Source organism: Monodon monoceros, unplaced genomic scaffold (genome assembly GCF_005190385.1).
Source record: "Monodon monoceros isolate NGI ecotype Baffin Bay Population unplaced genomic scaffold, NGI_Narwhal_1 Super_Scaffold_22, whole genome shotgun sequence".
NCBI lineage: Eukaryota > Metazoa > Chordata > Mammalia > Artiodactyla > Monodontidae > Monodon > Monodon monoceros.
In genome coordinates, this window is record NW_021703779.1 from 96,173,786 (window position 1) to 96,191,070 (window position 17,285).

Sequence of the window (17,285 nt, forward strand, 5' to 3'; positions counted from 1 at the left end):
GGTTGCCCACTCTCACCACTATTATTCAACATAGATTTGGAATTTTTAGCCACAGCAATCAGAGAAGAAAAGGAAATAAAAGGAAACCAAATCAGAAAAGAAGAAGTAAAGCTGTCACTCTTTTCACATGACATGATACTATACATAGAGAATCCTAAAGGTGCTACCAGAAAACTACTGGAGCTAAACAATGAATTCGGTAAAGTTGCAGAATACAAAATTAATGCACAGAAATCTTTTGCATTCCTATACACTAATGATGAAAAATCTGAAAGTGAAATCAAGAAAACACTCCCATTTACCACTGCAACAAAAAGAATAAAATATCGAGGAATAAACTTACCTAAGGAGACAAAAGACCTGTATGCAGAAAATGATAAGACACTGATGAAAGAAATTAAAGATGATACAAATAGATGGAGAGATATACCATGTTCTTGGATTGGAAGAATCAACACTGAAAATGACTCTACTACCCAAAGCAATCTACAGATTCAATGCAATCCTTATCAAACTACCACTGGCATTTTTCACAGAAATAGAACCAAATATTTCACAATTTGTATGGAAACACAAGAGACCCCGAATAGCCAAAGCAATCTTGAGAACAAAAAATGGAGCTGGAGGAATGAGGCTCCCTGACTTCAGACTATAGTACAAAGCTACACTAATCAAGACAGTATGGTACTGGCACTAAAACAGAAAGATAGATCAATGGAACAGTATAGAAAGCCCAGAGATAAACCCACGCACATATGGTCACCTTATCTTTGATAAAGGTGGCAGGAATGTACAGTTGAGAAAGGACAGCCTCTACAATAAGCGGTGCTGGGAAAACTGGACAGGTACAGGTAAAAGTATGAGACTAGATCACTCCCTAACACCATACACAAAAATAAGCTCAAAATGGATTAAAGACCTAAATGTAAGGCCAGAAACTATCAAACTCTTAGAGGAAAACATAGGCAGGACACTCTATGACATAAATCACAGCAAGATCCTTTCTGACCCACCTCCTAGAGAAATGGAAATAAAAACAAAAATAAACAAATGGGACCTAATAAAACTTCAAAGCTTTTGCACAGCAAAGGAAACCATAAACAAGACCAAAAGACAACCCTCAGAATGGGAGAAAATATTTGCAAATGAAGCACTTGACAAAGGATTAATTTCCAAAATTTACAAGCAGCTCATGCAGCTCAATAACAAACAAACAACCCAATCCAAAAATGGTCAGAAGACCCAAATAGATATTTCTCCAAAGAAGATATACAGACTGCCAACAAACACATGAAAGAATGCTCAACATCATTAATCATTAGAGAAATGCAAATCAAAACTACAATGAGATATTGAATCAGAATTCAATCACCAGTCAGAATGGCCTTCATCAAAAAATCTAGAAACAATAAATGCTGGAGAGGGTGTGGAGAAAAGGAAACACTCCTGCACTGCTGGTGGGAATGTGAATTGGTACAGCCACTATGGAGAACAGTATGGAGGTTCCTCAAAAACTACAAATAGAACTACCATATGACCCAGCAATCCCACTACTGGGCATATACCTTGAGAAAAACAAAATTCAAAAAGAGTCATGTACCAAAATGTTCATTGCAGCTCTATTTACAATAGCCCAGAGATGGAAACAACCTAAGTGCCCATCATCGGATGAATGGATAAAGAAGATGTGGCACATATATACAATGGAATATTACTCAGCCCTAAAAAGAAATGAAATTGAGCTATTTGCAATGAGGTGTATAGCCCTAGAGTCTGTCATACAGAGTGAAGTAAGTCAGAAAGAGAAAGACAAATGCCGTATGCTAACACATATATATGGAATTTAAGAAAAAAAATGTCATGAAGAACCTAGGGGTAAGACAGAAATAAAGACACAGACCTACTGGAGAATGGACTTGAGGATATGGATGGGGGAAGGGTGAGCTGTGACAAAACGAGAGAGAGGCATGGACATATATACACTACCAAACGTAAGGTAGATAGCTAGTGGGAAGCAGCCGCATAGCACAGGGATATCGGCTCGGTGCTTTGTGACCGCCTGGAGGGGTGGGATAGGGAGGGTGGGAGGGAGGGAGACGCAAGAGGGAAGAGATATGGGAACATATGTATATGTGTAACTGATTCACTTTGTTATAAAGCAGAAACTAACACACCATTGTAAAGCAATTATACACCAATAAAGATGTTTTAAAAAAATAAAAACTTTGTTACGTACAACAAACTCATAGGCATTTAATGTTTTCTTCCTAAACTAATATTGAGACATTAGTAAGGCTGTACACACAAAAAGTCTGCAAATATACTCAATTTCTGTGGTGTAATAAATATCTTTTTTGTTTCCAAAACAGAAAGTCATTCAGGCAATGTTGGCAATGCAAAACATAGGTACCACAAAAACTAATCTCTTCTTATTGTTATTTCCTACCTTTCTCTCCTATGTTTTATTATTTCAGGATGGAATCCAAGTCACGACTGGATAGTCAAACAGAGAAAATGAGGCTCCTACTTTTCCCAAATATTTCAGCTGACTCATATTTAAGAATCAGTGTACAAACATATTTGGTATCTAACTTTTAAACTATTTTAGCAATCCCTGTAATATTAATGTGAAATTTTTTAAGTTTATTGCATAATAATCAGAAAGAAAATTAATCCAGAGTAAAGAAATGAAAACATCTAATCTCATAAAATAAGCAAATAAATGAATCACTTTGGATCATCTTAGTTCCTAAGCAAACACTGTAGTAGAAACCACTACCCAATGTATATATGAACTATATAGTAAACAATACACACACATGGAAAACTGAATACAATTTGCATCCAAATAAAAGTCATAGGGCTTCCCTGGTGGCACAGTGATTGAGAGTCCACCTGCCGATGCAGGGGACACGGGTTCGTGCCCCTGTTCCGGAGGATCCCACATGCCGCGGAGCGGCTGGGCCCGTGAGCTATGTCCGCTGAGCCTGTGCGTCCGGAGCCTGTGCTCCGCAATGGGAGAGGCCACAACAGTGAGAGGCCTGCGTATCACACACACACAAAAAAAGTCATAAATATTTTGATCCTTTTTCCCAGTTAATGAATGCTTTGAAATTTATATATATATATATATATATATATATATATATATATATATATGGCAGGTAACCCCAAACCATGCATATTCTAGCATAGACCTAATTTCTATCATTGGGCCCAGAGAATTCCGATTTTAGGTAAAGAAATCTCAGCCCATCCAGCAGGAAGAAAATCACATGCAGAGGAATAAAAAGCAAAGGAGCTCATGAATAAATCAACTAGATTTATTTGAAGAAATGTACATGTAGGTAATAAATATTTTAGCCTTTGGAGAAACCTATGTAGGTTTGCCAGATAAAATACAGGCTGCCCAGTAATTTGGATTTCAGATAAAAAATGAAAAAAAATATCAGTATAAGTATATCCCATGCAGTGTTTGGGATATACACTAAAAATTGTTGCTTATTCTGAAACTGAAACTTAACTGGTCCTCCTATATTTCTATTTGACAAGTCCAACAACCTTAAACCTACCCCAAGTATATAAATAGTTGAATCACTGTACTCTCATTTGTACTGCTAAAATACTTACATGTAATAAAAAGTAGTGCTTATCTCCTTCCCCAAAAAAAAATAAAAACAGATTTTATCCACTATCAGTGAGAACTTATTTATGGGAGAAGTATGGGAGAGATATTTACTCAGCACAAGATTTCCCCAAAGGTTGTTAGTTTCTTTTTTCCATCCATCTTTTAAGAAAATGGATTATCTATGCAACAAAACCTGGTCACATTGCCTTGTTGAATTCATAGTAAATTTAGAGGAAATACTCTAGTTTCTTAGAGAGTGGAGCTATTAAACAAATGGTGTCCTTGTTTGACCATGTAAATTAAGTACTTTTGATACATAAGTTGTGATTTCTTTTGCTTCTTTCCTATGGCAATTAAGCTGATTTGCAAAACCAAAAAAGTCCTAACTAAAGAGTTTAATATGAGTATATTAGTCCCTGCTAAGCTGCTTCAAATCCTGTCACATATTTCTATAGATCTACACTGTAGGAGACTTATTTTAATACTTCTTTAAAATATTGCCAAACTTTCTCAATATTAATTTTTAGATACTTGTAGTTATTTCATTCTTTTTCAGCATTAGCTCAGGAGCAGATATTTCCAAAAACCTTCAAAGTTAATTTTAATTTTTTTCTTTTAAAACGTTGAAAGCTTGGCAAGTGTGTAAAGTAATGAGAACAAATTTTAGTTTATATGCTGATCACCTTAAAAGGTGCAGGGCCTTGTCAATTTTTAAAAAATCTTTGCCCTTTGAAAAACCAAAATGCTGAGTCCCTTCTTCAAATAACATACTGGACCTTTCAAAGTAGCAGGAGCAGAGGACATTATGGGTCTGGAAAGGCAGGTGCAAAGCTTCACAGTAAGGTTACCATAAAGTGAATGTGGGAACTGGGACAACCAGATGTCTAGGTGGGTAGGCTTCAGAAAAAATGTAGAGGTAAAGAAGCTGTTTGGCTCAGTAGGAGAAAGGGCAGAGTCCCCAGCATATGTAGGTTCTGAAGTTCTGGGAAGTCGGCTTGATGATGACAGGGAATATCTTGATTGGTAGATAGATCCACAGATAGGTAGATCATCTCCCTCCAAGTCTCTTATTCCTCTTCTCTGTTTCTCTTGCTACCCTCATCTTGCTTTCTATTTGATACCCTCACTTATCTTTTTCTACAGCTTGGCCATAGCTTTAAGTTTAAATAACACTAGCAGCACCTTCCTGAAGCAATTTTGCTTTACTCCCCCAGGGACCTTTTTCCTATCAGACCTTATGGAGAAGCAGAAGAGACAGAACTAGATCATATTTGACACACAATGCCTCATTGCATTTAGAACAGACCTACAATGCAAGTTTGCCAAGTTGTCCTGAGGTTCACCTACCAGATTATTAACACTTAAGAAAAACCTTAATTTTGAACTCTTTATTTGGGAATTAACTTGAGGAAGATGGGGTTATAAATGAGAATTCCCTGAATTGATTTATTGTATGCATTTTCATACATTTTGCTTAATATAACTTTTGAGTACAAAATAGTATGTTCCCCTATGTATAAAGTCAAACTTCCAAACCATACTTTGAGAACTAGTTCTTTTGTGATGTTGATCTACTTCTCATTTCATTTTCTAGAGCTTTAGTACATTTCCCAGATAAAACGAAATTAAAATATGTGTTAACTATGTAGTTTTAAAATATGCATTTAATGTAAACATTGGGAAGATTTAAATTTAAACACACACAGGAAAATTATTATTGTGTGGATTAGTTTTTCACTGAAAAGAATCGATGGTTTTCCACTGTAAATTTTAATGTTCTGCCTCTTGACTAAACACTAGAAACTAACTACTGCTAGCTGAAGATTTACCTATTTCCTATTAACTATTCTTTTCTACCTCTTAGTTTGAAAGCTTTTTATGTTCTTCCTTCCTTAAAGATGATTTTCATCTTTACCATCCTATTTGATTTATGCAAATAAGTCCAACTTTTTCTTTTCCTTTTTCCTATGGACAAAGAATACATAAAATCCAGCCTGCTACTCATGCATGTCGTGATACATGCTAGAAATTGTAAGGCACCTGAAAGGCTGTTTTGACCATAAATACTTTTGCCACTAACCTACATTTTTCCCTTTATTCATCCCTTGTAAGGTAACACGTTGATGAAATTGCTCAAAATGGACATGTTATCAGGGAGTTGTTCAATCTATTACACATTATCAGGCATTACTACATCAGTTCCAAGAGTATCCTATTTTAGTAACCCAGTAGAGATTTAAGGGAATAAGGTAAAGGGAAAGTGAATGAGGCTCATTGAAGGGAAAGGCTCCAGAAGGATAGTGCAAAAAGGGGATTTATGAAAATTCCTTTCTCTGCCAATCCAATCCTATTACTTCAGAATTAAGGTGGGTACTCTTCCTGACATTACAACCTTTAAAACATTGAATATACTACTGTCAGTGGATATCTCCTTCCTCCTGCATGTGTATTGATACCAACCTCTTTTCCTACTTTTATTCCCCATCAAGCTACCACATACCTTCATTTACTATAAGCTAACAAAACTATATAAAGAAAACAGCAAATTAAATTTGAGCAACTCAAAACCATCTAAAAAAATGATCTTAAAAATGAAGATAATACATGATAAGAAAATGTTATCAGGGGAAAATATAGCAAGTGCGGTATGTATATCTATGTCTCCTGTTGACTCAACTTTAAGTATTGGATAAAAGCTTTCACTCTCAGCAAAGAATGGATAGAAGAATTTTGAGTTGATCCTAGTGGGGAAGATTCCTGCCATTGGAAGGGAAGAGGAGATGGCTTTAGAGTGGTACAGAGGAAGGATGTAGCTTGATCAACACAGAGAAGAGTCACACAAAACAAGTGATCACTCGGTTGTAGAGAACAAGAGAGTATTCTTCACAGCTTCGAGAAGGAAAAAGAACTAGAAGGGTAGGATAGAGGCAGAAACTCTAGAAATCACTATATAATTTTTTTTTGCTGAAATAGAAAGAGATATACATAAAATGGTCAATTTAGTTTAAAAAGCAACAGATGAAAAGGAATTGGCAGCATTAAAGAAAATTGTTTATTAAGGTGTTCGTTTCTTAATTCTGCATGAGGGTGCTTTTCCTAAAAAGCCTTTTGCACCTTGGGTACATCCTTTAACACCCTGGTACATGGTGAGGAAAGGAATGAAAAGGTCAATATGTTTTCATAACTAAGAAAATTACTGTTTATCAGTAACCATAGGATTTAATAACTACTGATGCTTATCAAAAGTAAGTTATGTCACATAGGCTTCAGAATCAAGTGTGCAAAGGAACACTAGAGGACAAAGGAGAAAATGTCCATTTTGTGGTTGACAGAGATAATACTGATAACAGTGAAAAAAATGGTTCCACAAAAAGGCTTAACATATTTGAAAGTAAAACCATTCTGATAGAAGAGGAGAGAGAGGACGTGAAATTTACATCATGCCACGCCCCACCTAAAACCCTTCAGTGGCTCCCCATACAGGGCTGTGCATGATTTGGCCCTGCCTACCTCTCTATATTTCATGTCTTGCTAGTCTTCCTCCACCCTCTCAATACTGTAGCCATGGTGAACAACAGTACCTTTGCACAAGTTGCTGTCTCCTTTTGCCTCTCTCCCTCCTCCAACTCAAATGCTGAACACTTATTCTTCAGATCTCAGTTAACCACAGGCTGGATTTGATTTGCTTCCCATTATACCATCAGGATAGGTAGATAACATACATATTACTTACATATAATATGCATAGATATATTAATCAGATATCAGGGATAAATTAACAAATACCCCATTTTCTCAAATAGAAAACTTGTTTTTGAAGAAACAACACCTTAATCAATCTAATAGAATGATACCACAGTATAGTTAGGAAGAAAATATACTTAAAATAACTATCATTCTGCTCTTCTTGGAATTTTCATCAAATGTTCTCGTCATTCCATAAAAAAAAAGTACTGCAGCAATTGAGAGGTTGGTGGTTAGTAGGTATAGTTCCATATTCAAGCTCCTCTACAAAGTACATGGTAATGATGTGACTGATTCAAATGCTTTGGGGGTTGCCACCTTGGAATAAGCAGCAGCAGAATATATGCAGTGCAACTTTTTTCACTTTTATGTGCTAAAAATAAATGATTCAGAGTTCCCCACCACTGACTGGGGCATGCTTTATTGTTATGTACTTAATGCGAACAGACCATTTCAACCTCTTTACACAGAACTGGCCCTGGAGATTTGCAAAACTTTTAATTCGTAGCAGATAGTTTAATATAAAACCATTTCTTAAACAAAACAAGTGCCAAACATTGTGCTAAAAACTTTTCGAGGAAGGTATGAGATAGATTAGATATATGATAGGTAGATATTTATATATCTATATATGCTTTGTCCATTTTACCCACCTTTTCTCTGCAGTGTATGTCATATGGTGGTTCTCAGTATTTGTTAAATGAATGAATGAAAAGTGATTTTCATTTCATAAAAGTCAGGAACCTATGGATTTAAAAACTTGCCCAAGATCACTCAGCTAGTAAGTGGTGAACTAGATTCATATTTGACACTCAAAATGTTCTGGATTTTTTCCAGAACACTTCACTATACACTGCCTCCCTATTATGTAGTCATTAGGTAACAAATAATAGCTTGTTTATTGTCTTATTCAATATATAAAATCCATTTCATTTAAAGTATTTTATATATCTTAAAATTATCAGATTTTTTTTACATATCATTACTACTTCATTATAATTATTCCTTAGACATTTTAACCAGATAGCATATAATATATTATAATTTACTGTTCAGGAGACAAGCCAAATGAGTCAATTATAAGCTTTCATTTGTCTCTAAAAACACTTTTATTGACATCAAAATAAGTTTATGAATATATGATTGGAGTCAGAGCACTGACTCCAATCATATATTCATAAACTTATTTTGATGTCAATAAAAGCGTTTTTACAAACAGGAAGATGGCTACTTTGACTCCTCACATCCTCTGCACAAGGGAATATAATCAAATGCACAATTAGTCCACATATATCATTCACTAAATCATATCTTTGTTTCACTTAAAGTACTTGTTAATGCTACGTAAGTAAAGGTTAAACAGCTACACTGACTACCATTGTTGAATCTGATTCTGTTGCTCAAAACAAACAACTAATGAGCAATGTTTATATATGTGCCAGGCACTGACTCTACTTGGCACTTTGCATCCCTCTGCATTTTAATCTTCATAGCAAAATCTAAAGAAGCAGTTATTATTATTATCTCTATTTTTACAGATTAGGAGATTTAGACTCAGAAAGGTTAAGTGATTTGCTCAAGGTTAAACAACTAAATAGTTGAATCAAACTAGAATTTAGTAAAATCCTTTGTGGACACATGAAAATATATGTATATTTAAAAACAGCCACACTCACATCAGAAACTGAGTTCAGTTTCAGAGGCCAGATAAAGATAAAAATTATAAAGCTGGCTTCAATACCTTAATATTATTTGCTCATTTTTAGACTCAGTTATTTTTACTATTTAAATTTTGCTCTAATCAAGGGCTTTAGTTAATTACCCTTTAATTTATTTGTTCTTGATAATTGCAGCAGTGTTTTTGTTTATTTGTTTTGTTTCATAAGGCCAGGGTGACCAGACTATCTGGGAGATAGCTGACTTTTTTTATACTTAGCTGGAAGAATACAAGTATACAAGTTCTGGATATACAAATAGCATCATTACCATAAATTTTTAAAGTATAACAGAGAAAATATACTGAACAGTATTAATTGAAAATGACCTATCATTTTACAGTAGAAGTCAAGATCAGATTTTGGCACAGATTCATCAAAAGCTTTTCTATTGATGACAGGATTCTGGACTCTTAGTGAAGATCTATTCAATTTTCACTTATGCCTGAGATTCATCCTGGAAGGTAGGAAATGTTTTAATTGGTTTTGTCTTAATAGGATTTTTTCCCCTATCAAGATGTTTACACTTAAAAGATACTTTTAAAAGTTATACTGAACTACTAGAGCTAATCAATGAATTTGGTAAAGTAGCAGGATACAAAATTAATGCACAAAAATCTCTGGCATTTCTATATACTAATGATGAAAAACCTGAAAGTGAAATCAAGAAAACACTCCCATTTACCATTGCAACAAAAAGAATAAAATATCTAGGAATAAACCTACCTAAGGAGACAAAACACCTATATGCAGAAAATTATAAGACACTGATGAAAGAAATTAAAGATGATACAAATAGATGGAGAGATATACCATGTTCTTGGATTGGAAGAATCAACACTGTGAAAATGACTCTACTACCCAAAGCAATCTACAGATTCAGTGCAATTCCTATCAAACTACCACTGGCATTTTTCACAGAACTAGAACAAAAAATTTCACAATTTGTATGGAAACACAAAAGACCCCGAACAGCCAAAGCAATCTTGAGAATGAAAAACGGAGCTGGAGGAATCAGGCTCCCTGACTTCAGACTATACTACAAAGCTACAGTAATCAAGACAGTATCGTACTGGCACAAAAACAGAAAGATAGATCAATGGAACAGGATAGAAAGCCCAGAGATAAACCCACGCACATATGGACACCTTATCTTTGATAAAGGTGGCAGAAATGTACAGTGGAGAAAGGACAGCATCTTCAATAAGTGGTGCTGGGAAAACTGGACAGGTACATGTAAAAGTATGAGATTAGATCACTCCCTAACACCATACACAAAAATAAGCTCAAAATGGATTAAAGATCTAAATGTAAGGCCAGACACTCTAAAACTCTTAGAGGAAAACATAGGCAGGACACTCTATGACATAAATCACAGCAAGATCCTTTCTGACCCACCTCCTAGAGAAATGGAAATAAAAACAAACAAATGGGACCTAATGAAACTTCAAAGCTTTTGCACAGCAAAGGAAACCATAAACAAGACCAAAAGACAACCCTCAGAATGGGAGAAAATATTTGCAAGTGAAGCAACTGACAAAGGATTAATCTCCAAAATTTACAAGCAGCTCAATAACAAAAAAACAAACAACCCAATCCAAAAATGGTCAGAAGACCTAAATAGACATTTCTCCAAAGAAGATATACAGACTGACAACAAACACATGAAAGAATGCTCAACATCATTAATCATTAGAGAAATGCAAATCAAAACTACAATGAGATATCATCTCACACCAGTCAGAATGGCCATCATCAAAAAATCTAGAAACAATAAATGCTGGAGAGGGTGTGGAGAAAAGGGAACACTCTTGCACTGCTGGTGGGAATGTGAATTGGTTCAGCCACTATGGAGAACAGTATGGAGGTTCCTTAAAAAACTACAATTAGAACTACCATATGAACCAGCAATTCCACTACTGGGCATATACCCTGAGAAAACCAAAATTCAAAGAGTCATGTACCAAAACGTTCATTGCAGCTCTATTTACAATAGCCTGGAGATGGAAACAACCTAAGTGCCCATCATCAGACGAATGGATAAAGAAGATGTGGCACATATATACAATGGAATATTACTCAGCCATAAAAAGAAATGAAATTGAGCTATTTGTAATGAGGTGGATAGACCTAGAGTCTGTCATACAGAGTGAAGTAAGTCAGAAAGAAAAAGACAAATGCCGTATGCTAACACATATATATGGAATTTAAGAAAAAAAATGTCATGAAAAACCTAGGGGTAACACAGGAATAAAGACACAGACCTACTGGAGAACGGGCTTGAGGATATGGGGAGGGGAAGGGTGAGCTGTGACAGGGCGAGAGAGAGTCATGGACATATATACACTACCAAACGTAAGGTAGATAGCTAGTGGGAAGCAGCCGCATAGCACAGGGATATCGGCTCGGTGCTTTGTGACCGCCTGGAGGGGTGGGTTAGGGAGGGTGGGAGGGAGGGAGATGCAAGAGGGAAGAGATATGGGAACATATGTTTATGTATAACTGATTCACTCTGTTATAAAGCAGAAACTAACACACCATTGTAAAGCAATTATACCCCAATAAAGATGTTAAAAAAATAAATTATACTGGAGGCCCCTCCCCAGTGGCCCTGCCCCTCCCGGCGGCCCCGCCCAGCGGGCCCTCCCTCGGCAGTGGTGCCACAAGCGGAGTGGATGCTGGCTGCCAGATGTCTGAGGAGGGGAAACCCTCACAGGTCACCTTCTGAGATCATCGTGACCCCGCCCACCGACACAGCCTCTGGGTGACCAGGCACTGCCCATGGGCTGCTCCCTTCCATAGATGGCACAATGTTTGCTCGAAGGCTGAAGAGGAAGTGTGCGGTGGATGAGGAGGCCGCGCCCGCCTACAGCCTGCAGCACCAGTCGCTCCTGGACATGTCACTGGTCAAGCTCCAGCTATGCCACATGCTGGTGGAGCCCAACCTGTGCCATTCACTTCTCATCACCAACATGGACCAGCAGATTCAAGAGGAGATGACCCAGGATGGGAGATGGTGCATGCCGGTGCCCCAGACCACAGGGTGGGCGTCACGCGACCTCCTAGTATCCACGGGGATCCTGTGCTGCTGCACATGGGAGGGGGTTCACCCGGCCCCTGAACCCGGAGATCTGGCCTCTGAGTTCCACGTGGTCCCAGCGGTACAGGCTCCTGGAGGCTCTCCGGGTGGCGTTTGGGGCAGGGATGGTCCTCGAGAAAACAGAGGAAGCCTTCATAAGTCGCTCGACCAGATATTTGAAACACTGGAGAGTCAAAGCCCCGGTGCGTTAGAGGAACTGTTTTCCGACGTGGACGGCTCCTACTACGACCTGGACGGCTGCTACTATGACCTGGACGCTGTGCTGACTGGCATGCTGGGCAGTGCCAAGTTGAGCAAGGACGGGCTGGATCATGTGGTGGATATCCTGGTGGAGACCTGAGCTGTGACTGGGGCACATAGCAGATGTGTTTGTGAGGCTGATGGAAACAGCCGGCGCACTGCGGGTGTGGGTGCCCACTACCCTGCAGCCGGGGCTGGCCTCTGGTTTGTCTGCCATTAGGAGAACAACCCAGAACAGCATCTGGCCCGCTCCCCTCTCTCCCTCCCTCCTGGCTGGGAGGCTTTTCCGCAGGCCGGTCATCGTGCCCGCCCTGGGCCCTTGTCTGTGTCCTGCTACAGCCCCACCAGAGGATGCCAGCCCCCTTCCTCATCCAGCCTCATCAAACTTTAGATAGGTGAATTTTCTAAAATTAAGTTTTATACGTTTTGGGCAATATTTTGTCTTAAGATATATTTTTAAAATTTTATCATGGTGATTTCCACTTTAGATTCGGGTGTGAGCCTTGCCCATATGCACTGCTGCGGTCAGAGCGAGGTCAGAGTTGAAGGCCTTGCACGGCGGTGCCTTTATCAGAACTGCTGTGCAAGCCATGTCTCCGTTAGACTTCAGTGTAGACTTTGGAGGGTTTTATTTATGCCCATTTATGTATGTGTCTTCAGAGCTGAAGGTCAGGTATGGTCTACCTGGAGATCATGCACGCCCTGAGGTGTCTTGGGTGGTGCCTCCAAAGGGTCTGAGACTCAGGGCCCCTCCTGCGCAGGTTCCCCAGCACAACTGACCTTCCTCCCGAAGATGCTGCCCTCTGTGTGCCCCTGCCTGGCTGGGCTGCTGGACCCGGGTCAGCTGGGCCCATGTGCCAGCGTGTTTGGGGAAGGTGTATGTCAGTGCACCACTGGATTGGAGAATGTTAGCATAAATTTAAGCCTAGGATTAAAGAAATCTGTACACACGTCATTTATGGGCCCTCAATCTTGAGGGTCGTTGACAGTGGGGTTGGCTGGGTGCTTTGTGATCCTGCCACAGGCACTGAGTCCGCCCACAACTTTTAGATCTTTTTCACTTGTTTACAACTAAGACTGTACTCTCTCCCACCCCCACCCCACGTTTCCCATTTCTCATGCTTTTTTTTCCTTCTCCAGCCCTTAGCGAAAAGGGTGGTTTTCTTTTGCGCATATGCTATTCTTAATAGCAGTGGTGTGCACCTCATTTTATTAAAAAATTATCCAACCAAAAAAACTTATACTGGAAGGAAATAAAGTGATTAACACTGAATTGAGAAATATTATATTACTTGATTTTTCAGATACCTATAGTGTGTCCAGTCATTTGGACTTTAAGAAATCTGGAGGTGGATTTTGCTCTGATACTTAATATATCTACAACCTTGGCCAAGTTCTACTTGATAAGTCTCAGTCTCCTCATGTGAAAAAAAAATAGATAATTTTTAAAATCTGTATTAAAAGGTAGTTTTGGGAGTTAGTGATTCTGTATGGAGCTTAGCATAGTGCTTCACCCACAATAGTAAGCAATCTAAATTTTAATTACTCTCATTAGTGTAGACACAAGATATCTGTAAATCCATTTTGTTCCACTGTGTGTGTGTGTGTGTGTGTGTGTGTACACGTATGTCTCAGTTTCGTCAAATTCCTTACACAGGAGTTTCTTCTCCTTTAGATGACCATTTAATAATATAATTGTTACCAAACTGAACTCAGGTTCACTCGCCTAATGCTCAGCAAAGCCTGTCTACTGACACTGAGTTGTGGTGAAGGAAAGTACAGCAGTTATTGCAGGGCACCAAGCAAGATGAATGGGCAGCAAATACTCTAAAAACCCAAACTCCTTGATGGCTTCCAAGGAAGGGTTTTTAAAGGCAATATAAGGGATGAGGGTTGCAGTGTACATGAACAGCTTGTGGACCTTCTTCTGATTGGTTGGAGGTCAAAGTGATGTTTCAAGAATCTTAATCTAGGGACTTTCAAGATGGCGGAGGAGGAAGACGTAGAGATCACCTTCCTCCCCACCAATACTTCAAAAATACATCTACATGTGGAATAACTCCTACATAACACCTACTGAATGCTGGCAGAAGACCTTAGACTTCCCAAAAGGCAAGAAAATCCCCATGTACCTGGGTAGGGCAAAAGAAAAAACAGAGATAAAAGAATAGGGATGGGACCTGCATGTCTGGGAGGGAGCTGTGAAGGAGGAAAAGTTTCCACACACTAGGAAGCCCATTCACTGATGGAGATGGGGGTTAGGCAGGGGAGGGGGAAGCTTCAGAGCCATGGAGGAGAGCCCAGCAACAGGGGTGCAGAGGGCAAAGCAGAAAGATTACTGCACAGAGGATTGGTGCCAACCAGCACTCACCAGCCTGAGAGGCTTGTCTGTTCACCTGTTGGGGCAGGTGGGGCCTGGGAGCTGAGGCTCAGGCTTCACAGGTCAGATTCCAGGGAGAGGACTGGGGTTGGCTTCGTGAAGACAGCCTGAGGGGGCTAGTGCACCACAGCTAGCCAGTAGGGATTCCGGGAAAAAGTCTGGACCTGCTGAAAAGGCAAGACACCACTGTTTCAGTGTGTGTGAGGAGAAGGAATTCCTTCCCCATGTGCCCAAAGAAGGCAGAGCACCGCCTAAGTGAGCTCCAGAGACAGGCGTGAGCCACAGCTATCAGCTCAGACCCCAGAGACAGACATGAAATGGTAATGCTGCTGCTGCTGCCACCAAGAATCAAGTATGCAACCACAGGTCATTACCCACAGCACACCCCCCGGCCCGGGAGCCTGTGCAGCTGCCACTGCCAGGGTCCCATGATCCAGTGACAAGTTCCCCAGGAGAACACATGGCATGCCTCAGGCTGTTGAAACATCACACGGGCCTCTGCCACTGCTCGCCCCGCATTGCAGTTATGACTACTGTACCTCTCCCTTCCCATGGCCTCAGTGAGCAAGAGCACCCTAATCAGCCACTGCTTTAACCCTTTCCTGTCTGGGCGGGGAACAGACACCTGAGGACAACCTACACGCAGAGGTGGGGCCAAAACCAAAGCTGAACTCCAGGAGCTGTGCGAACAAAGAAGAGAAAGGGCAATCTCTCCCAGCAGCCTCAGGAGCAGCAGATTAAATCCCCACTATCAACTTGATGTACCCACCATCTGTGGAATACCTGAATAGACAACGAAACATCCCAAAATTGAGGCGGTGGACTTTGAGAGCAACTGTAGACTGAGGGTTTGCTCTCTGTGACTGATTTGTTTCTGATTGTTATGTTTATATTAGTTTAGTTTTTAGCACTTGTTATCACCAGTGGATTTGTTTACTGGTTTGGTTGCTCTCTTCATTTTTTATTATTTTTTCAAATTTTAATAATTTATTTATTTATTTAATATTCTTTCTTTTATTCTCCCTTTTCTTTGGAGCCATGTGGCTGACAGGGTCCTGGTGCTCTGGCCTGGTATCAGGCCTGACCCTCCAAGGTGGGAGAGCCAAGTTCAGGACACTGGACGACCAGAGACCTCCCAGCCCCAAGTACTATCAGTCGGTAAGAGCTCTCCCAGAGATATCCGTCACAGCTCTAAGATGCAGCTCCACCCAATGGCCAACAAGTTCCAGTGCTGGACACCCCATGTTAAACAGCTAGCAAGACAGGAACACAACCCCACCCATTAGCAGAGAGGATGCCTAAAATCAGATCAAGTACACAGGCACCCCAAAACACACCACCAGATGCGGCCCTGCCCACCAGAAAGAGACCATCCAGGCCCACCCACCAGAACACAGGCACCAGTTCCCTCCACCACGAAGCCTACACAAGCCACTGAACCAAGCTCACCCACTGGGAGCAGACACCAAAAGCAATGGGAGCTACAAACCTGCAACCTGCAAAAAGGAGAAACCTAACACAGTAAGATAACAAGATGAAAAGACAGAGAACTATGCAGTAGATGAAGGAGCAAGGTAAAAACCCACCAGACCAAATAAATGAAGAGGAAATAGGCAACCTACCTGAAAAAGAATTCAGAGTAATGACGGTAAAGATGATCCAAAAGCATGGAAACAGAATAGAGAAAATACAAGAAATGTTTAACAAGGACCTAGAAGAACTAAAGAGCAAACAAACAATGATGAACAACACAGTACATGAAATTAAAAATTCTCTAGAAGGAACCAATAGCAGAATAACTGAGGCAGAGGAATGGATAAGTGACCTGGAAGATAAAATAGTGGAAATATCTACTGCAGAGCAGAAAAAGAATAAAGAATGAAAAGAATGGAGGAAAATCTCAGAGACTTCTGGGACAATATTAAACGCACCAAGAGTCAAATTATAGGGGTCCCAGAAGAAGAAGAGAAAAAGAAAGGGTCTGAGAAAATATTTGCAGAGATTATAGTTGAAAACTTCCCTAAAATGGGATAGGAAATAGTCAATCAAATCCAGGAAGCACAGAGTCCCATACAGTATAAATCCAAGGAGAAACATGCCAAGACACATATTAATCAAACTATCAAAAATTAAATACAAAGAAAAAATATTAAAAGCAGTAAGGGAAAACAAACAAATAACATACAAGGGAATCCCCATAAGGTTAACAGCTGATCTTCATCAGAAACTCTGTAAGCCAGAAGGGAGTAGCAGGACATATTTAAAGTGATGAAAGGGAAAAACCTAAAAGAAAGATTATTCTACCCAGCAAAGATCTCATTAGATTCGATGGAGAAACTAAAACCTTTACAAACAAGCAAAATTTAAGAGAATTCAGCACCACCAAACCAGCATTAAAACAAATGCTAAACAAACTAACCTAGGCAGGAAACACATGGAAAAGACCTACAACAACAAACTCAAAACAGTTAAGTAAAT

At 39.5% G+C, this 17,285-nt stretch overlaps 1 protein-coding gene across 1 annotated transcript; it reads left to right on the plus strand.

The window, feature by feature from the left end:
• Positions 1-11,897: 11,897 nt before the first annotated feature.
• LOC114905863 (cell division cycle-associated protein 4-like) lies at positions 11,898-12,527 on the plus strand. Its single transcript, XM_029240218.1, has one exon. The coding sequence runs from the start codon at positions 11,898-11,900 to the stop codon at positions 12,525-12,527; it is 630 nt and encodes a 209-aa protein (XP_029096051.1).
• The last annotated feature ends 4,758 nt before the right edge of the window (positions 12,528-17,285 follow it).

Bases quoted from the DNA above. Each gene is read 5' to 3' on its own strand.
- LOC114905863 (XM_029240218.1), top strand. From the start codon at position 11,898: ATGTTTGCTCGAAGGCTGAAGAGGAAGTGTGCGGTGGATGAGGAGGCC.